Genomic DNA, 23,369 nt, shown 5'->3' on the forward strand with positions numbered 1-23,369 from the left:
ATCCATTCTCACTAAATTTCTGGACAAGATTCCTTTAACAGTTTTACCTTCTCCTATATCCATGTCTTCGACTATCTATTTCAGATAAGTCTGACATTAACCATAGTAGCCTCATCTTAACTGCACCTCCATTACTGCTTACACATCTCTATTATTTATTTTTTAACCTAAGCATCCTTTGTCTTATCCCCTGAACATTAAACATAACATTCCTCTGACAAGGGAATGAGCAACTTAGATGTTCAACCCTGAGGGCCTATGTGCCCTTTTCACACTTGTAGCACTAAGTAATGTATTATTATTTATATTCCGCTTTTCTTCCATGGAATTCAAGGTGATATAAATAGGGTTTCCAGGCAGTCTCATATCTAGGCATTGACCAGATCCAGAGTTGCATGAGAACAACTCTATGTACACTTATTTGGTAGGAAGGCCAGATATAAATGTAAGTAATCAAATCAAAACATACAATATCATGTTTTCATTTTTGATGATCTCTGGAGCTTTGGTAAAAAGAGATAGAAAACCTTAAAACCATACCATAATATGAATAATCCTTCTGGCACGGCAGATCAAAATACACAACTGAAATATCAACATGGATTACAAATTTTAAAAGGCATTGACTTACTCTACATTCTTTGTCCATTCTGGAGGATTACTCATGGTCATAAACACACAGTTGGTTAAAATAGTGCACATAATAAGCATGCTGAATAATGTAAAGTGTAGTCAAGGAATGTCGGCCATTAAATCAGATACGATTTAGTTAGTTACATTCCTAATTGTATTCTAGAACAAACTTAATAAAAGTGCCCATATAAACTATCACTTGTAATGTAAGCACCTGCATAGATAAACCTTTTGAGTTCTAACACAGTAACCAAATATAAAATTCCAGAAGAATAGCCATGTTATTCTGTTGCAGCCAAAAAAAGATAAGAACTGTGGCACCTTTAAAGGCTGATTTATTACAAGCATGAGCTTTTGTAGGCAAGAGTCTACTTTAATTATGCAGAAATTGCAGAAGTTCCTGCCAGTTCATCATGGCTATCTTAATCAAGAGATTATACATACAGACTTGCATGCAACTAAGAACAGCTCTATTTGCATCCTGATCATGTGAACCCATCCTAAAATTGTGGCATAAGTGAGTTATTTAAAAAAAAACATCAAGTAAACATAATATCTTCATATATTCTAAATCTATACATAGTTACTTCAACATACACAACCCTCAGGGACATATTTTCAGGTGGCACAAAGGGCTTCCTGGAGAAAAGAAGGGTGTCAAAAACTTCTCCACTGTACCAGTGTAGTTAGTTGGGACGTTCTATTATTTTATTTTATTTATTTATTTATTTATTTATTTATTTGATTTCTATATCGCCCTTCCAAAAAATGGTTCAGGGTGATTTACATTAAAATAAAATCAATTAAAATCAATTAACAGTTAAAAACAAAAACTATAAAAACAACATAAAGCCAATTAACAATTAAAACACTTAACACAGTTTGAAAACCCTGGAAGGCCAGGCCAAACAGATAGGTTTTAAGGGCTCTCCTGAAAACCAATAATGAATTCAAATTACGGATTTCTGCTGGGAGTGCATTTCACAGCCCAGGAGCAGCTACAAAGAAGCCCTGCCTCTGAGTCTCCAGCATTAGGCAGGCAGAAGAGGCGAGACTCAGAGGCCCGCCTCTGAGTCACCACTATTAGGCTGCTCTCTTATTGCAACAGTGTCTCATTGCTCGGTGTGCAAGCCCTTCAATGCACATTGAACGTAACATGTAAATAGCCCTTCAGTAAGAACTGTTGACCAGAATAACTGCTCATAATACTTTATGTCATGGGTGCTTCTTAACTGAGATTGATGCTCGAAACCAGGGGTAGTTGCTGAACTACAATTTATTGAGGCTGAGGATGATGAAAGTTGTAGTTCAGCAACAGCTGGAAAACCAAGGTTTGTCTATCCTGCACTAAACATGCATATACTTCAGACTACCAACAAGGGCCATATTTTTAAATTCCTTTGTAAAAATGGCAGTAATTTTTCAAGAGAACATTGAAAAACATTTCAAATTTCACCTCAAACATTTTAAAATCAGCTACTTCAAAGGATATGAATGTACCAAAATTTTAATAGCAATTTTTCTGAGCGGATTGAAAGGAGTTAAAATGTACAAGGCAGATGTGGCACTGAATCGGAAAATTGCCTTCCCTCTATTCAATACTATGAAGGTCTGGAAAACAAAAGAAAGTACAATGAAAAATTCATCATGTATTACATGCAAATATTTATACCCTCAGTTTGTTGTTGGAATCAAACTTTACTGAATTTGTTCAGAATTCTGAGAAAACATACAGAGGCTCACACTGCATGGTTGAAAGTCTCCTTTGCTAATCTGCAGCGAGGGGCCCATTTTAATAATTAGTGTTTCTAGTGTGTTCTAGGCATTAAAAGTAGCACAAATATATAGTATTCAATGTATATCAAATATATAGTATTCAATGTATATTTGTGAAGTGTGCATGTGTATATTCAGTGACATGTATTTCCAGGCAGCATACTTATTTTGAAATATCAGACTTAAATCCTTGGGGGCCTTGGGTGTGAGGAGGCCCTGGACTTTGTGGGGGGCGCATTTTTAAATCCCGTCTCTTGGCACAATCCAACCTTGTTACGCCCGATTCCAAGCATAGTCCCTTATATGAAACCGTTCATATCAAGATTAAACAGTGAGACAATTACTAAAATCAGTAAACAGTAAGAAGATATCAGGGATGTTCTTAATGGTAGAAATGTGCAAATGCTAACTGAGCCAGGTAAAATCTATCCAGTCTTAATCAACACTTACTTTTTTATTGCTGTAATATGGGTCCAAGTCCTCCAAAGGTTCGGACACCATTCCTGGAGGAATGTCTCCATATATAAATGGAAGTGTTTTTCCTGCTTCCAAGTCGCTATTTGGCTTTGGGCCATTTTCATCATCCTCATCTGTATGATCTTGTTTGGGCTTTTTAGTTTTCTCCCCTGCACAACGTTTTTCAATAGCTGCAAGAGATTCTCTAGTAAAATAGCGGAAGCTGTCAGGTCCTGGTGGTACCAGCAATGCCTGTGCCATTTTTTCATCCTGCACATTTAAATTACTTTTAGCCTATTGCATAAGAATGACCTGCAGAAAAAGAATAAGATAATGCAAACAAATTAGGAAAACATTCAACGCTAATGTATTCATCATTGCTTACTTTTCAAAGCCTAAAACAAAGTCTAAATATAGTATTAAAATACAGAGAGATTGTGCTCTTTTGCTTAAGGCAATTGGCTTTTCCTAGACTTCAGTTCCTACCAAACAGAGAGAAAAGGATGCCTGAGAAACTGCTTATAAATCAGGGGGAGCGGATACTAGTTCCTATTGGGTCAATGGCAAAATTCAAACTCCTATTTCAGAGAATGTTTTGAAAAAATCCGACCCAAGTATATTAGAAACCAAGAAGTTATATCACTGGCTTTGCCATTGTGAAAAGACAGCAAAATCTTACAGCTCATTATTCTAGGAGGTAATGCTCAGACCGTGACAATCCTGCTTCTATTCTGAATGGTCACAACTGGAGTCGTATTTGTGTTTTGCCGGGACAGGCCTGTCACTGCCACTTGATTTCTGGCTTTTGATACAGCAGCAGAAGGGGGGTTTTCCTTTCTCAGAACACTTTGTTACAAGTGCTTTCAGTGCTTAGCAAGGTCAAAATAAGGAGGGAAGATAGAAGGCCTAAATCTGTAGTGAGGGTAGGGAAGACGAAGAGTCTGAAAGACAGGGAAGGAAGTGCTGGTTAACAGGAAGGGGATCCAACAGGAAGCAAGAGGAGTACGCGAGGAGTTCAGAGCAGGTCTGAGGATAGGAGGATTCAAGATATGATTCTCCAAATACAGAGGGAAGAGGACAAACGTCCAAATTGCTTTTATGGATGTGGGAATGGGAAGCTGAAGCACACACCCCAAGACAGAAATAAAACATAATTGAACAGCTGAGAAGGAAATTGTTTCTTACCTTTATATTGTCTGGGCAATGTCGGATCTTGAAATAAATAGAGACACTGGACCCACAGGTATACTTCTTTGGGTGGAAATACAGCTGCGGGTTACAAAATCTTCTCAAGAGATAAAATGAATTCAAAGCATCCCATTTTTAGCACTGGTACAGAATGTTTTTCCTGTCAGCAGACTCTGGCCATTATGACACATGTGAACAAGGTACTGAAAAAGAAGGAGGGGGTGGGAGAGAGAGAGAGAGAAGGTAATTTGTATGGCTTCTAGTTTCTGGTCACATCACTGTATGTTTCCCTGAATTCAGTCTGAAGAACTTTGGTTATTTTATTTTTTTAAAGTTGATTTCACATACAGTATGGTATCACATGTCTTGCTGCCACAGATTTCTGAAAGTGCTCATAAGGTTTGTAATACCCAGTTTACTAAAGCCTCTAAACAGGGACAGTTGCAGCTTATGGGCTCACAAATTCTACCATTTTGTAGAAACGCAGTTCACAGATTCTACCATTTTCATATTTACAAACATCCAATATAAGGTCAGTGGCTTTTGATGTATATTTTGCTGTGGCATGAAACCTCAATATAATTTTTCTGTGAAAAGAAACTTCCCAAACCTTGTAGGTATATACAAATACATCAAATATTTATATACCGCTTTTCAAACAAACGTTCCCAAGGCAAAGAGCTCACAGTCTAAAAACAAAAATAGAAACATAAGATAAACATCAACAACAGCCACTGGAGGGATGCTGTGCTGGGGATAAATATGGCCAGTTGCTCTCCCCCTGCTAAATAAAGAGAATCGCGACTTTAAAAAGGTGCCTCTTTGCTCAGTTAGCAGGGGACTAACAGGTGTAATCAGCTTTTCTTTCTCATCAGTCTTGTGGTGGCAGCTCAGTACTGCAAAATGTGTGACCCACCAAGCTGAATGCAGCTTACCAGTCATATATAATGGGTTTTGTTGTCTATCTGCAATTGCAAGAATTGAGCCAGGAATTCTGATGATAGAACAGAAATCTGTAGAGGCCAATCTGATATGCAGCTCTTTCACAAGCCCACCTCTCTTTGCTTGTATGGTTTATATGCAGGGGTGGAGCTGTAATTGTGCACACGGGTTCCAAGAACCTGTGCACAGCTGCCATTGAGGCCGCTGCACTCGCTATGATGAGAGCCCGGCAGCAGTACCCCTTTTCTCCCCACTGCACAGAGGGTGTCCCTTTTCTCCCCACCACACATACGGTGGCAGCAGCCTCTCTGATGAAGCAGCCTGAGGCAGGCTACCCTGCTCCCTCTGCTCAGCCACCACCACCGCCACCATCATACATGGTGGGGAGAAAAGGAGTGCCCCATGCACAGTGGGGAGAGAAGAGGCACCTGGGGGCCACCATCAGGTGCCCACCATGGCAAACACAGTGGCCCCGATGGCACAGAAGAGGAACCAGGGGAGGTGCCTCTGGGTTGTGGGGGGAGTCAAGGGCAGCCCGAACACTGGCCCTCCCTACACCGCTGTTTATATGGGCACCTGTTAAGTCATACACCACTTCCTTACTGAGAAGGCCAAGGAACCGAAAAAAGAGCCTCAACACATCACAAATATGAGAGAAACATCTTACAAACTGGGTTGTGCATCTGCTAAAATTGAATGGTTGAAAAGGCTACATGTTTACTTTACTTCTTTATTTTTCCATCTCATGCACACTGAAAAAATGTATATCAGGAAGCTGAGCCGGTAGTGGTTTCCTGCAAAGTGATTCCAGGGAGCCCTTAGGAGAAAACAGTTAGTTCTAAGTAGAACTAATGGAGCCTACTTTCCGCTTCTTTGAACATGGTGCCTCTTACTTAGACCTACACCACCCTTCCATGTGGTGTAAATTTGGTTTGTATCTGACTATAAGCACAAAACCTATTAAAGGGAGAAACACACACACACACACACACACCCCTCTATCTCATAAGTTTTACCTCATTTGCCTTTTTTGTAAAGTAGACTAAAGAGTGTGCTTGAATTTCAAATGCTACTGTTTTGAAGGGTATATAGCATGAGGCTGTAACAAGTACCTGTTAAAATGTTAACAAAAACTGGGTCTTCAACAGCCAGAAAAGCTATATTCACAACCGACAGGGCGGGCAAGAGGGCAGGAAGGCAGGGATGGACCTACCTTCCCTCCAAATTATCATTGCTGCTCCCAATGGTGCACCACCACGATCCATGCTGCACAGAACAGCACGGAACTTTGGAGGCTGGAACTAATTTTCCTGGCCTCCAGGAATCTCTCAATGCTTCCTTAATCTAGGTAGGGCTGCTCATGTGAACAACCTCGGAGAATGAAAAAGAAGTATGCTATTCTCTTTTCCCCACACATCCAAAGAATCATAATGCTTTTTCTCCTCAAACCCTTTAACACAATTCAGTGCATCAGTTTATATTGAAGAGTTATCCCTTGGAACGACTCCCACATAGTATCACTGGGAGATGGACAATGTATTTTATTGTATACCAGTATAATGTAATAGAACCCTGTTAAGCTTTATCACACACACACAAATATCTTGGCTTAAATTGTGGTAATGAAGTAGCTATCATTGTATTTGGTTGTTTTTAAATATAATTCATCGAAAAGGAATTGCAGGGTGGGGGAAGTAACCCAAACTCTTACATTTATAAATGGTTTGTTAAAGAGTTCTATAAGGCCTCAAATGGGGCCTTATAGAATTCTTAAACAACTAGCTGACCCGCACAGAGCATCTGTGCGCTTTTTGGGGCTGGCTGTACCCCCCTCCCTTCTGCCCCACTCTCCCTCCCCCTCTCTCCCTCCTGCCCTACTTTCTTGCCCCCTCCCCCTGCCCCACTCTCTCTTGCCCCTCCCCCCCCCTGCCCCACTCTCTTCCCCCTCTCCCCCTCCCTCCTGCCCCCTCCCCCTCCCTCCTACTCCACTCTCTCTCACACACTCCTTCCCCACTCCTGCCCCACTCTCTCTAGCCCTCCCCCTCCTCCCTCCTGCCCCACTCTCTCTTGCCCTCTCTCCCTCCATTCGCACTGAGCAGAATGGCAGCTATTCTGAGGAGGGCAGCCATTTTTGCCAGACCTCACCGCTGCCACAGGCCCTCCTTACTGGGCAGTGGCTGGCCGAAAAGGACCCTGCCGCCACCATTCCTCCTCCCGGGCGGCGAACAGGGAAGTCCTGCCGCCCATTTCCCTGCTGCCCCAGTCTCCAACGGGTGCCTGGCCTCCGGTCGGTCCCACCCTCTGGCCTCCGCGGCTGGGCCCATCGCTGCTGATTGGCCTCCGAGGCCAGACCCACCGGCAACCAATCCTCCTGGGTGCACCTCAGCCAATCAGGTACCTCCGCCACCCAGCCAATCAGCTGGGTGCTGGGATGCACATTCCAAGGCACACCCAGGAGATTTATTTATTTATTTATTTATTTATTTATTAGATTTCTATACCGCCCTTCCAAAAATGGCTCAGGGCGGTTTACACAGAGAAATAATAAATAGATTATATATAATTATATAATTAAAAATATAAATTAATGATAGATAGATATAATTCTATATATCTATAGATATATAGAATTATATATATATATATATATATAGATTCCTGACATGAAAGGGTTTTCACTTAATATCTATACTACCCCTGTTTTTTTAAATAATGCTCAGGAAATCGTGTAGAGCAGTGAGATATCTGAATATTGTAATACATACAAATATATGATCCAGACTGACATTTTCAAAAGGGTTCTAGTGGTTGATAAGAGTATTAAGGATACTAGCTGTTCATCTGGCTCCGCCTCCAATATCTGGGTAACAACTCTGGTGTGATATAAATTCAACAGAAGTACACAGGAGCGCCATTAGGGGAGAGCCCGTGAGGCTTGGGCCCCTACTGAATAGTTCAGAGCCCCAGAGCCCCTTCCTCTGGGGAGGAGTCAGATGTAATTATCCTTGGAGGGTATGATTAAGTTTAAATATCAAATCCTGGGGCTTGGATCTTTTGAGCACTCAGCAATGCCCCTGATAGTGGATCTTTTTTGTTGCTGTATGTTTTGGTAGTAAGCTCTGGGAGCCCTTTCCAAAATAATGTTGGTAGTAGCAACCCTCATATCCCCCTGTAGTGACACAATAGGGAAATATCATTGTATCATGAGGAGGGAAAATTTAGTAACTCGGTAGCTCAGAGGGTCGAGGTGCTGGGACACGTTGTCCTGCCCCTCCAGAACTCCCATAATGCACTTCAATATATATAGGAAATATATATGTATGTATGTATTTATTTATTTATTTATTATTTATTAAAACATTTTTATACCGCCCAAAAATTATGTCTCTGGATGGTTTACAACAGAATAAAAACAAAGTAAAACATTTGTTAAAACAAAAAGGGGGGGGGAATAAACACATTACAACAATTTGAAAACTTCAAAACAATACTTTAAAACAGCATTAAAACCATTAAAACATTAATTAAAAGCCTGGGTGAAGAAATGTGTTTTTAAAGACTTTTTAAAAGCTGTCAGAGATGGGGAGGCTCTTATTTCACTAGGGAGCGCATTCCAAATCCTCGGGGCAGCAGCAGAGAAGGCCCGTCCCTGAGTGGCCACCAGACGAGCTGGTGGCAGCTGCAGATGGACCTCTCCAGCAGATCTCAGTGGGTGCTGGGGTTCATGCAGAAGAAGGCGTTCCCTTAAATACTCGGGGCCCAAACTGTTTAGGGCTTTATAGGTTATAACCAGCACCTTGTATTTTGCCAGGAAACATATCGGCAGCCAGTGTAGCTCCTTCAATACAGGAGTTATATGGTCTCTCCAAAATGACTCAGAGACCAGCCTGGCTGCCGCATTCTGGACCAGCTGTAGTTCCTGGACTACGTACAAGGGTAGCCTCACATGGAGCACATTACAGTAATCCAATCTGGAGGTTACCAGCAGATGTACCAATGTTTTGAGGTCATTCACCTCAAGAAACGGACGCAGCTGGCGTATCAGCCGAAGCCGATAGAAGGCACTTCTGGCCACCGCCTCAACCTGGGACACCAGGGAGAGGCTCGGATCCAGAAGCACCCCTAGACTGCGTACCTGTTCCTTCTGGGGAAGTGTGACCCCATCCAGAACAGGCAGATCAAAGTCATCTCTTGAGTTCCAACTCCGGACAATGAGTACCTCTGTCTTATCTGGATTCAGTCTCAGCTTGTTATCCCTTATCCAGCCCATCACCGACTCCAGGCAGGCATTTAGGGAGGTTATGCCCTCTCCCGATGATGCTGACATAGAGAAATAGATTTGAGTGTCATCAGCATACTGGTAACACCCTGCACCAAATCTCCTGATGATCTCTCCCAGCGGTTTCATGTAGATATTAAACAACATCTGAGACAATATGGAGCCCTGGGGCACACCATACAAAAGTTCAGATTTTGAAGAACAGCAGTCTCCAAGGGACACCATCTGGAACCTGCCCGAGAGGTAGGAGGGGAACCACCGCAAAGCCGTGCCTCCAACTCCCAACCCCCTCAGACGCTCCATAAGGATACTATGGTCGGTAGTATTGAAAGCCGCCGAGAGATTCAAGAGGACCAACAGAGTCACACTTCCTCTGTCAATTGCCAATTGGAGATCATCCATCAGTCCGACCAAAGCAGTCTCCACCCCATAGCCAGTCCAAAAGCCAGTATGAAATGGGTCAAGATAATCAGTTTCATCCAAGACTGTCTGGAGCTGTGAGGCCACCACCCTCTCAATTACCTTGCCCAGCCACGGAAGGTTGGAGACAGGCCTGTAGTTGTCCAAGTCCGAGGGATCCAGGGTAGGCTTCTTCAGAAGCGGTCTAATAATTGCCTCCTTAAGACAAGGAGGCATCCTACCTTCCCATTTATAATGCATTTATAATCTCTACCAGGCCTTCTACAACAACCCCCCTGCCAGATAATATAAGCCATGTCGGACAAGGATCAAGAGAACAGGTGGTAGGCCGCACCATTCCAATCAGCTTGTCCACATCCTCAGAAGTCACAAACTGGAACTGATCCAACCTAATCACACAAGAGGAGTCGCTGGACACTTCCACATCAGACACTGAGGTAACTGTAGAGATGGAGTCCAAGTCGGCCCGAATACGAGAGATTTCCCCCACAAAGAATTCATTAAACACATCACAGCGGGTAATCGATGGTTCCAGATTCTGATTCAAGGGAGGAGGGGCACTCACTAGCCCTCTCACAACCCTGAACAACTCCACCGGGCATGAACTTGCAGATGCAATACAGGCAGAAAAGAATCGCTTCTTTGCCGCACTTATCGCCTGAGCATAGGTCTTGAAATGAGCTCTATGCTGCAATCTGTCGGATTCAAGCCGAGTCTTTCTCCACTTGCGCTCCAGTCATCTACCTTGGTGCTTCAGCCCCCGTAGTTCTTCCATATACCAAGGGGCCAATTTTGAAGCAGGTCGGAGAGGACGCTTAGGAGCAATCATGTCTACTGCCCCGGTGAGTTTGCTGTTCCAATTCTCCACCAGGGCATCAACAGGATCACAAGCAGAGCCAACACTAAATCCCTCCAAGGCCTCTTGAAATCCTATTGGATCCAATAACCTTATCAGGCAGACCATTCTAATAGGTCCCTCGCCCCTATGAAGGTCGGAAGCGATTGTCTGTCTGACCTTAACCAGATAGTGGTCCGTCCATGACAATGGGGAAATCACAGGATTCCCCACCCATGGAACACCACCCTGATCAGAGTGAAAGACCAAATCATATTCATATATATATATATAATCATAGAGGGGGGATCTTCTATACTTTTAATCAAAAATACAGATATGAACCTTGATTCAGTTTGTTCCTGCTGCTTGGTGTCCGGCTATTTTGAAATCTCTTTGCTCATCAATAACAGTGAATGTTCTGGTGAAATTCACTGCGTAAGCTACATGGCTTTACCACAGAAAAAATAGTAGTAACTGCCTTGCAGTCTAAGTTAGGCAATGACTTAGATTTATATCTTTAGGACACACATAGTTAGCAAGGGCAAGTCTACTACCTTGATGCCTCACTGTAATCCAATATATCAGAGAAAAGGGGATTTTTATTTATGCATCTGACCAGAAGAAGTTATTCTGGTTTCATTATGGGTCAGTTGGATGTTATTAGAGCCTCTAAGCAGACAACAGACAAGAAATGATCCCTTTTATTTTTGGAAATAATCACAAAATAGATGCGGCCTGTCTGGCATTGGACATCTAATTATGATATCATATGTTCCCAATTTACTTTTTGCAGGTGTTGTGATTCATAATTATCCTATATGACATCTTCCTAATTAATAATGGGAGGACTTAGGGGCCTAGAGCACCTTCCTTGTGATCCAACAACCCATAGTTATATTTTGGCTATTGGGAAATGGGGAATAAAGAAATTCGTACAAAACAAAACTTTTGATGTTGCACATGCAGCTAAGATTTGGAACTCAGTGTTTCATCAACTGGGTGACTTGCCTTTCTAAGGCAAGCTAGGCATACTTGTTTAAACAGCCAATACACAGATTATAAAAATGAAAATAATTGCACCAGTTCAAACTCCCACAATCACTCAAACAGTAAGCAATGCAGTTCTTTTTATAGTGACTTTTATTATAGTGTCTCCCCCCGCACCCCCGTCAACTAAAAAGAAGCAGCAAGCAGTAGTACATGTGATCAGTTTCTGCAGTGCAGAAATGAAATCACTAGAATGAGAATTGCAGGAGTGGGGCAAGAAAACTGGTATTGAAATTAATAGAAAACACCAGCTTAAGTCCATAACCACATCTGATACAAGCAATTATGAAAGGTCAGTTTGAATATCTTTACACACTGCTGTGCAGCACAATCCTATCAATTTTTTTCCTTGGAATTAAGTCCCACTATGTACAATAGAGCTTACTCCCAGGTACGTGTGCACAGAATCGCAGCATTAGATTCATAATGCACTTTTTTCCAAGGGCACACTATAAGCCAATGTGGGTATTAAATCACATTTGTTATACAATATTCTTATACCACAGTTCATCAAAAGAGTTTACATATCACAGCGGTTAGCAACAAAGTAACAACAATAACCAGAATAATAAAACAACATGTGCCAGTGAGATCCTTGAATCCCACTTGAGATATTATAAGAGAAGCATGGTTTACTCATATTTCTATAAGATACAATTCTCTAATAATGTCTAAATAGGTGCTATGATTCTCATTTCTTGGTTCTCCTTCTATTTCCCCATGTTTCTGGATAAGATTTACTGCTATTTAAAAAAAAAGACCTTGTCTGTTGCCAAGAAATGCAGATTCATTTTAACATTTAATGGAAACAATAATCTCTATCCTCTTAGCAAACACCCCACCCTAAATAAGTGTAGTACTACAATGGTGGATTAAAACCGGCATTTAGGCCCTGGCAGAGTGCTAAGGCAAATGCTTCACCACCTCAACATTCAATCCATGCCAAAAAAGAAAGGCTCCTTAATGAAAAATCCCTATCAAGGGATTGCATTAAGGACTACTAAGGGTGCATTCATTTTCTTTAGATGACCATAACTTTTAGACCACGGCTGCTCAACTTCAGCCCTCCTGCAGATGTTGGCCTACAATTCCCATAATCCTTGGCTATTGGCCACTGTGTCTGGGGGTTATGGGAGTTGTAGTTCAAAAACAGCTGGGGGACCTAAGTTGAGCAGACCTGTTTTAGATGAACCAAAAAAGTTGCACAGCAGCAATCCAAAACCATATAGTACCTGGCCAGTTAATATGGCTGCCAACCTGATCTCTCATAGGTAATTGTGAGGTTTAAATGGGGATACCATACCTATACCTCTCTGAGATCCACAGAGGAGAAGGGTGGGGTATAAATAAGATAAACAGAAACACAACTCACTCTAAAGGTAAAGTCGACTTCTGGCAACCACAGAGCCCTGTGGTTGTCTTTGGTAGAATACAGGAGAGGTTTACCAATGCCTCCTCCCACTCAGTAGGAGATGATGCCTTTCAGCATCTTCCTATATCGCTGCTGCCCGATATAGGTGTTTCCCATAGTCTGAGAAACATACTCTACCAATCACTTTTTTGAGTGAAGAAGTTTGAAAACTGTGTGCCAGTTTGGCCAAACATGAGCATTACTGTCATGGCTTTCAAGCAGTAACCAAGGAATAGATTCTGAAGGGGGGATGCCCTCAAGTTCTGGAGAGCCCTGGAGAGCCCTGGAGCAGGGCAGCACAAGTCACAGAGAAGTGAGGTACAAACCGCAACACTACTCCAGCAGTGTTCCCTGTTCACAAGTTTTTGGATGTCCGCTCAGTTAATTTTAGAATCTGCTCAGGCTGAATCAGGAAGGTCCCACTCTGAATGCATGTAAGCACCCACTGCCTTGATACTGCAGCCCAGAACAAGACTCATTCCGCACAGTGATGAAAAAAACTAGAGGGATGACTGTACTCCAGACCACGTTCCTCAAAGCCCCCAGGATGGATGTTCCTGAGCCAGAACATTCTGGGACGGCAGCACCTTCCGGATTGGAGCCACTGCTCTTGCCCGCAAGGCCCAGCTCATCCACATCCCCCACCAGGTGAGGATGACAATGCAGCCAGCTAGTCACAACTGAGCAGTGACAGGGTGCAAGAAAACTGTCCTTTTAAACACCTTCATCCATCCAGAGGGTGTGAAGACTGGGCTTCATAGCCAGGCCAGCAGGTAATAGAAGCGCTCAGTTCTGCTCCAGCACTTGTGGAACCAGGTTGCCCGTTTGGGAGCAGCCCAGGTCCAGTTGTTCCAGTCCATTCCAATCTGCTGGCTAATGGGCCTGCCCCTCTCCATCTGTGGGCTCTGGTTTGCAATCAGGACATGGCAATTATCTGTAACTCCTAAACTGTAATAAATATTATAGACGGCCCTACTATCACAGATATCCTTACTAATAGTGTGGCCGCAGACAGAAAATAAATTGCATTTCTCATGGGAGGCCAACAGCTGCAAACATAAAGGAAACTGCATTTCTCATGGGAGGCAAGAATTAAACAAGAACAGTCAATGTTAACTAGGCCTTGGTGCCTGCCAGAGCTGATTTAAGTCATATTCACATTGTTCTCTTGATTCTGGACTGACTATGCACGAGGGTAGTGCTTCATTTTAAGCTGGGTGAGCTTCAAGGCATGTATAATTTGCATCAGCTACTAATGGTCCCTAGAGGGCAACTGCTACAACCAAGAGTCACTAATCCCAGCAGCTTTTCCTCCAGCAAGAGACTGGATACAACTCTTAGCACAATGTATTTTGAGTCTCTAGAATGAATGATGGTGCTTCCTTATAAAACACAGTGAGTGCAGTCACCTTGGCTCTCTCCACCAATGCAATAATTCTAAATACTCCTCACACAAATGATTTGTGGATCAGACTGGACCTATGCAGGGACACACAATCTAAGAAGGTTCCCACCTCTATGCTGACATTAGATAAATCAAACATATGAAACTGTCTCATACCAAGTCAGACCATTGTTTCGTCTCGCTCAGTACTGTCCATGCTGACTGACAGCAGCTCTCCAGAATGTCAGACAGGAGTTTTTCCAAGCCTACTTGGAGATGACAGAGACTGAAAATGGGACAGTCTGTATGCAAAGCATGTGCTCTTCCATTGAGCTACAATGGTAGCTCATATGTTCCCATTAAGTCTGTTCTACCATGAGCAGGGGACTCTTGTTTCAGAAGTACAAGGGCCGACCATCCATCAGTATAAACCAATTTCTTTATGACATCAGCCCAAGGTTTCAACAAAGTGCTCTTGATTCATACTGATAAAGGCAATGGAAAGATTTGTTACTTGTTAGTAAGACCCAAGGGAACAGAAGAAATAGAATGGTGACATTAGCTTGGTCTTTGGTCATCTCTTGCCCCTACAAGTACTTTGTCTCATGCTCTTCTTCCCACCTTAAGCCAACAAATGTTGCTCTCTGGCATATATAAAGAGGCTGTTCATACATGCAGCCAAGACTGGGCTTAGGCAGCCAAGTCCGGTCTTTGCTGCACATGGGAACTGTTGGGAGCCGCGCAGCTCCTGGTGGCGGCAAACCCCGTAGGGAGCCCTGGCTGTTAACCAGGGTTAAGGGCACAAGCCCGCTCTTATCCCTGGCTAACTGATCGTGTGTTGGTGCCACGCAGCTCTGTGCACCACCTGTGCAGCACGAGTAGCCTCCCGGCCTGCGTAAGTAGGTGCCCCATAATGCACTGCACAAGTGGGAGTTCTGGGGGCCTCCAGCCCCCCAAGCCTCCACATTGCCAGGAGCAGCTGGCAGTCGGCTGCCCAGCAACGGCAGAGAGATTGTCTGCAGGGGAGGTAAGCATTTCAAGGCTTCCTCCCCTTGCCCCCATTGAGCCCTTTCTCCCAATCATGAGAAGAGGCTCAAAGTATTATTTGATAGGTTCATGGCAAGTTTACCACGATTACTACCACTATTACTATTTATATACCACTTTTCAACAAAAGGCTGGCAAAGCAAAAGAATAATAAAAAGAGCTGGTTCCCTGTCCCCAAAGGGCTCACAGATGAAAAAGAAACTCACTGGAGGAAGTGGTGTTGGGGTTGAATAGATCCAGCTGCTCATTCCCTGCTGAATATAAACAGAAACACTTTTAAAAGGTGCCTCTTTGCCCATTTAGCAGGGATAAGCTCTTTGCCCAGTTAAGAAGGGGTAAGCTCTGCCATAAATCTGAACAAACACCCATGAAATTTCATCCACTCTGGAATACCTGGATGTCGCATATCTCTTTCCCTACAATTCAAGAATGCTGACCTCACACAAGATTTAACTAGGAGTATCGGTCAAATGTACACAGAAACAGCAGTTCCCTTTTCTCACTCTCACAGTGCACAGGACAAAAAGTCCACTCCCAAATATAAAACGCAAACTCCACATCCCAATATTACCACAATAGGATTTTTGGTGATAGTAGCAACAAGAACTCGTGCTGCAGTAGCGTGCTTTCAAGTAGCTTCTATGTGCAAATACCTTTTCAAGACTGCTTCCTTCCCAGTTAAGATTTCTACCTTTTCCTGCCACCTTTCACAGCTATGTGACAAGCAGAAATCTGAAAGGAACAGGCTTTTTGGAGTGGAGATACAATAAAGAGGAAAACCTTACCCATTTAACGTTTACCTATCATGCAGTTGTAAAAACCATAAGTAGCCCACACAAGGGAAAATGTGACCACCCTTTCCATAATAAACTTTTTTATCTGCAACATGTGGACAAGAAAAAAGATGTTCTAATGTGTAATCCTAACAAGTAAAGTCTCTCCAGATCCCAAATATGTGTAACATTTAAAGATACACGTACAAACCTTCTGCAATGTTAAGGATCAACCTCAAGATGTGTCATATTTTGTCATACTTCAAAATTATGCTTGTGATCTAGAATATATTTATTTAAACATTACAAGCATTTCCATCCATATTCCAGGAAGAAAAGGTCATAAAATAAGTTACATTTCCACAGCTGGTCCTAGTCTGTAAGCTTATCAACCACATGAGACGTGTTAAACTAGAGGAGAATGTCAGACAACCAATAGATGCAGATATAAAATAAGCCACACAACTAGAAAAAGCAAGTTTGAGAAATCTAAAGCACAGACCATTACACTTTTCAAAGACCTTATACTACATTGTGTTAGTGGCAATGAAGCCATGCCATGAACAGCATGTGTGTCAGGCAGGGGGTGGGGGTGGGAAGGTAGCCAGAGATGGGCACTGCATGAGAGAGACAGACAAGGGATGTTGTTATGGCCCAATCCAGTTCATGTTTCTTCAGAACCATTCCTTTCAATGCAAAGGGGCTTACCTACAACTGTGCATAGGATCATGACCTTCACCTACCTTATGTTCTCTCTTGGAGAGAAAAGGAAGTGAAGCTGCTGCAGTATCCCCTTCCTTTGGTCCTCAGCAGTCGAAGCCAAATTTGTGAATAAGCTACTTGTTGCTTGCTCTGACATTAGCTACCTTAAGAGCCGCTGCTGGTGGAGAAAACAACTTCTTTTCAAAGATCGCTGCACCACCGAAGACTGGACTGGAAGGGAGGGGTGGAGCAACTAAGGTCACATTTACCTATGCAACAGCTATGCAGTTACATGGAAGTAAGGTTCATTGAACTGAATGAGACTCCTGAGTAAACCTGCACGGGATCAGACTGCAAGCCTCTCTTGTGGGATGCCACAAGAGGCAGGAGACGTTTATCAGCCAAAACATTGGCTCTAGGCCTCTAATTATTTGATATTAACATACCACATGTCTGTGAGTCTGCTTTTCGATCCACTTTGGTACTGTGCACAGAAGAGATATCACTGATAAGCTAAATGTGAGGGGAAGGCAAAAGACTCTTGGGGCTCCTGCAAACGTTCACTTGAGAGGAAGCATCAAAAAATGCCCCTTTCTCTAGGAACTGCATAAGGGAATATAGCACTAGCTTCCAATGGGTCCACGAATGTACTCACCAGCTTGCAACTGAGGAGCACATTTTTTGTTCTGGCAAGATTTCCCACCACTCCTTTGAGCTTAGGGAAAGTGTGGGGGAATCTCCCTGGTCTCCTGCTGTGCCCTGGAGAAGTTTAGAAACAGGAAGATATCTCCTTGCTCTCTGAAGCCCAGCACAACAGGTAAGGGAGTTGGCCCTGGCCGCTCTATCCAGCTTAAGGGTACAGTAGAGGGCAGAAGCTCTCACAGTTACAACACAATCAAAACCCTGCCCTGCCCCCCCCCCGCCCACCATTGAGGAAGAGGCAAGGTACACAGTGAACACAAATGTAAGATCAGCAAAAGTTTGTGGACCTCCTGATTTTTCCTTGTTTTAGGGTATCATAAGGTTCCATTAACTGCCACCTTAATCTAAGGCTGATTTACATGCCTCAGGAGTGCAGACAGCAGGAAAGGTCGAGGAACTTAAATTTGGGGGAGGGAGAAAGATACTTTTGTGGGGAGAAAAACATGCTTTTTGCAGGGAGTTCAGCAAATGAGGATAGATCTCCTTAAATACTTAGGGGAGCTCTGCAACGCCAGCCTGTCTAATAAACAATAAACTAATACACTAACAATAAACTAATAAACTAAGCTGAGGAGGTTTGGGAGCAAAGAATCAAAACTGAATGTGGGCATACAGAGCTGAGCAACTGCTCTGTTTCCAATTAGTGTCTAGATGGAAACTAACGAGTAGTAGTCCAAACTGAACATAATGTCCAAAATGCAGGAGAAATAAGAACAAATCCTACTTATTGTTCAAGGACACCCATCTCTAAGTCACACTTCCACAACATTCTCAGCAAATGGTGGGCACTTGAGAGCAACTTCTAGTGAGGGACAAGGTTTCCAAAAACCAGCTTCCAGTTAACTTACTGTATAAAACAGAAAAGGCTTTAATTAGTGGCATTACATACTCTCACATAACACTGGAACCAGGGGTCATCCCATGAAATTGATTGCCAGAAAATTTAGGATCAACAAATGGAGGTACTTTTTAACACAACGCATTTCAACTTGTGGAATTCTTGTGGAATTCTCTGCCACAAGATGTGGTGATAGCCAACAACCTGGATGGCTTTAAGAGGGGTTTGGATAACTTCATAGAGGAGAGGTCTATCAACTGCTACTAGTTGGAGGACTATAGGCCACCTCCAGCCTCAAAGGCAGGATGCCTCTGAATACCAGTTGCAGGGGAGTAACAGCAGGAGAGAGGGCATGCCCTCAACTCCTGCCTGTCGGCTTCCAGCGGCATCTGGTGGGCCACTGTGTGAAACAGGATGCTGGACTAGATGGGCCTGATCCAGTGGGGCTGTTCTTATGTTCTTATAGTGTGCAAGCTATAATATGGCTTGTTTTCACTTATTTATATGATAAATGCTGAAAACAAGTAGCTGTTTTCACTATGTTGAATAACATGCAAAACTACTAGTCTATTCACCTACCAGATGCTCTCAAAATGTACCGTTTTGAGATATTAAAGAGTTTACTTGAGATTAAAGTTGTTTTGTCTTTTTTTGTCTGTAACATCCTGCAAAATAATGAGGAGAATTTACTACAGTACTGCCTTGCTTCTCCAGTTTCTATGTGGATGTATAGTAAAACCCTCCAGTTAACAGGATGTTGTGGACTCGAGGCTTATCACACAGTTACATGCACACCATGGTGAATTGCAATTTGTTAAGTGGTTGTGTGTGTTCATTCTTTGCCTTGAGAAAACTGCTGCTATGAGAGTCTCTTATCAGGCTGAGCTCTCCCTCTCTTATGGTCCATAGCACGCACACACACTTAGTATCCCCCCACAGCAAAGCTAGACTTTGCTGCCATCCATTGCATGTGGGCTGAATACCACCAAGGGCTACTACTTTTAAATCAGGACTTACAGATCTATCCTGAGAAGGATAAATATGGTACGGCCATGCCTTGAGCTGATCATCTAGATAAGCCTTAACTACACTAATTATCCAAGGAGTAATAATCCTCACTCAGGATAAGAATCTGACAGAGAACAGACATAACTAATTAGTGATGGACTCCCAATGCTGATCCATGTTGCTTATGACACATTATCTCCCTCTTGCCCTTGGCTAAAATAGAAGCCAAGACATTTAGTAGAATGAAAGCAAGAAAAGCAAGAAACAAGAAATCAATACAGACATGTAGGCCACAGTCTTCCATGCCTATATTCCAGAGTAATGGCACAACTGAACTGAAGAGATCAAATAAGCAGATGGAAAACTGAAGCCATAACCTTTGTACATTAAGATAATGTACAAGATATTTGTGTGTGTGTTTTATGGTTTTTATTGTTTAACTGATTTTAAGGTTTTAAATATGATTTTTATGGAGTTTTATTGTATTTTTTGTAAACCGCCTTGGGGTGTCTTATGAGAGGTGGTATAAAATTGAATTAAAAAAGAAAATAATAAGAATAAATGAAGCACCACAAGCGGCATCAACTTCATAACATAAGCAGGCCTAGAAGGCAGATTTACCAGGATAAACTGACATTCTCCAGGCTGTTTCTCATTCTTTCATGAGACATGGTGATCCATGTCAACCAAAATGTGCTCAAGGGTAAGTGCACATAACTTTAGAAATGTGTGTGTGTATATATATATAAAACATTGGATTATTTACAGTAATCAGGAAATATCAAAAGTAAGACCTGTGTATCCTACCCAAAGGTATCAGATGCTATGCAAACACAAATTCCATTCATCTACACAACCCTATTTTGTTTGGGAACTAATCTCATTCTTCTGGTACCTACTATCCAGGCCATCATTCAGAAAACTCCTTCATACATAGGATAGCCCCCGATTTTAACACACCATTTTCCCCAGAGTGAATCCAAAGAAAATAATCATTCCGAAATTACTACCTTTAAAGAGAAAACAAAGCAATATACATTTCTATTTAATTAGCAAGCCCACATATTCAATACCCACTACTCACAGGTAGAATCCACTGGATATTATCAGCTACCTGGCCCCATCCAACAGGATGCTTTTGGAATCAATACTGAATTACTTGATTACAACAAAAAATCATGAATACCATCAAAGGAGGTACATTAATTGAGATTAACACAAAGGATATAGTAAAAATACTTGGGATGGCTTGTTTTCCTAAAATGGGGTGTGTGTGTGTGTGAAATTATGGGTTGAAATGGGGCCTCCTTTTATTATCCGAAAGTCTGGTTTTTTGGTTCTCATATTCTTTCTCTCACAAAACCTATGTCACAATGGAAAAATAGTGATATATTTATGTGCATGTTATTATAACACTTTGGAAATATAGGAAACTGTATCCGTCTTCTGAAAACAATCTGGCTGAACATTATACGGAAAAGATAAATACAATATACCTCTCCTTTCTGGGGCATTTGGATGTGAGAGCTTCATCATCATACTAAAGCTGCTGTTTTTTAATGCTAAGCACCAGTACATTCATATTTTCCCCCTCAGGAGCAACATGACCTTCACTGGAGATCTAAACCATTCTTTGTCTCTCTTTATTGTCAATACATTCTCATTTTAAAATTTGAACCACTACACAGGGAGACGAGGTGGGGGAGGGGAGAGAAAGAATGCTATATTTACAGTCCTAGGCCACTATGAGGTTTTAAGCAGGTAGAAAGGGGGGAGGGGGAGCACCCACAAGCACAACATCACTACAATTGGGCAATTCAAAATGGCTTTATATCATCCCGGTTCCTCGTTTGATGTATCTCTACCACAACCAAAGGCTAACATCTGTTTCACAGTTTTCTGTGAAGATGTCAGGTTGCTAAGATCCATCATCTGCATGAGGAAATGGCTTGCCAGCTTACCTGATGAAAAGGGAGTGACAAATCTCAGCACAGCATCCAGCCAACAGGACCATGTAAAAACGCCACAAAATGTAATTATCCAGGTTTCTGACCACAAAGCTTTATATGTTCGTTATTATTTCTGCATTCTCAGTGGTAAAGAAAAACACCGAGACCTTTCCAGAATCCTCGTTGCTTCTGCCTCCGCTTCCTGTTCTGAATCTCACTCTATGGTACCCAACCTATATCAGAAAACAGTTCATTATGGGAGGGGGAGGGCGGAGGAGAGAGAAAGATGAGGGAGGAAAGAAAGCACCTAACGTGGCAGCTCCATCTACTGGTAAAGAGGATAAATAAATGAGAACTACCAGTTTTTAAAGCCTTAGCTTAGTGTTGAATCAACAGCTTCATAGCTGTGTTCCTCTCGGCAAAGAAGGAGTAAGTGCGGGCACACATAAACCCACACACACAGAGCTACAAAGCCAGATTGACTGCATAGATAAGATGACAAGAGATACTGCAGAATGCCTAAAAGGCATACATGTTTACACTGAAATCATTTAAATCACTGCTCCTGCCAAACTTCTCAGCACAATGCTTTTTCTTCTTCTTTTTTTGCAAAGCAAAAGACATGGCCTCTGTTTTAAAAATGGTAAATAGGAAAACAGGAAAGTAGGCCATATATTTCAGAGCTGCCTGACCAGGCATGGTCCTCTGATTTACTTTGGGATTGCCTTTCCATTTCATGTGCCCACTCATTATTATTGACTGATACTCTGCTGCATATTCTGTTTAGCCTTATGCTACCTATGGACACAAGTAATTCAGGCAGACACTGATGGGTTCCTTAACCTCAGATAATGAATATAATATGCATTTCAAGCGGGGTACAAGGAACCATGATTTGCCTGCTCAGTACTTTGCTACAGTGACATAACCTTGGACTTGCTTTCAGTTGGACTCAATTACCAATGACCCCTCATAGGTTGTTACCAAAGAAAGAAATGTACCAGAGACAAATAGAAGCCACTGTCTACTTTCTTCTTGTCATTCTTCTTATGTTGGATGCCAGTTTATGAATTATGAAGGAACAGTTACAATAGTCACGCCACAGTGCCCTCTCCACTGATAGCATTGCTTCTAAGCCCCATCGATTGCAGTGGGATTTCCAAGTACATTTAGGATTACAGTCTAAAACTGGCATTTAGCAGGGTCCCTAAGAGGGAAAGCTGGAAAGCTTTCTCCCCTCAACCAGGAACTTACTTAGATAGCCTGAAGTATATTACTGCCTCTCAACTTCAGTGACCACCCCCATGGAGTCATATGTGAATGTTTAATAGATTTCAGTTGCATTGGAGGAGACAGACACAAAGAGTCGTGTGAATATTTCATCTGGGATGTGCCAAAACGATGCCATGCCCCCATCAGCATATACAGGAAAATTTAATGTAAAAGCCAGATCTGCATAACAAATACATGTACGAGCTCTGAAGTTCATGATTTTAACAGTGCTGGTTTAATTTTCAGAGAACTAAAGGCCTTGGCCTTGAATCTCTGAGGGATCATCTTACCAATACGATGAATATTTATATACAACTTTTCAGCAAAAGTTCCCAAAGTGGTTTCCATATAAATTAAATTAAATAAATGAACGAAAGAAAGAACAAATGAATGAATAAATAAATAAAATGGCTTCCTGTCCCCAAAGGGGTCACAATCTAAAAAAGAAACATAAGATAGTCACCAGCAACAGCCACTGGAGGGATGCTGTGCTGGGGATGGACAGGGCCAGTTGCTCTCTCCCTGCTCAATAAAGAGAATCGTCACTGTAAAATAAACATTGGTAGACTTACTGTAAAGGGTTCTTTTTCAAGTATGGGGAGAGCATCCATCACGTGACGGGTATAATGTTACATTCTGCATGCTCCAAGACAGGGCCAATAAGAAATCAGCACATCCAATAGCTCCCTGGTAACTTCCTCTAT

General features: G+C 42.3%; 1 protein-coding gene across 4 annotated transcripts in view; it reads right to left on the reverse strand.

Moving 5' to 3' along the window:
- Window positions 1–21,652, reverse strand: part of LOC128330828 (sodium channel protein type 3 subunit alpha) — a 105,443-nt gene extending 83,791 nt beyond the window's left edge. For 2 of the 4 annotated variants that reach the window (XM_053264210.1, XM_053264196.1), the window contains exons 1-5: window positions 21,406–21,651; window positions 4,051–4,256; window positions 2,860–3,177; window positions 2,124–2,244; window positions 632–719 (exon numbers count right to left, since the gene is read on the reverse strand). In XM_053264210.1, coding sequence (XP_053120185.1) covers window positions 632–719; window positions 2,124–2,244; window positions 2,860–3,126 — 476 coding nt within the window. In that variant the 5' untranslated portion in view covers window positions 3,127–3,177; window positions 4,051–4,256; window positions 21,406–21,651. Of the gene's footprint in view, window positions 1–631; window positions 720–2,123; window positions 2,245–2,859; window positions 3,178–4,050; window positions 4,257–21,405 lie in introns of all 4 variants that reach the window. The other 2 variants (XM_053264203.1, XM_053264218.1) reach the window with 2 other exon arrangements.
- Window positions 21,653–23,369: the final 1,717 nt, after the last annotated feature.

The sequence above is a fragment of the Hemicordylus capensis genome, chromosome 1, assembly GCF_027244095.1.
Source record: "Hemicordylus capensis ecotype Gifberg chromosome 1, rHemCap1.1.pri, whole genome shotgun sequence".
NCBI classification, from domain to species: Eukaryota; Metazoa; Chordata; class Lepidosauria; order Squamata; family Cordylidae; genus Hemicordylus; species Hemicordylus capensis.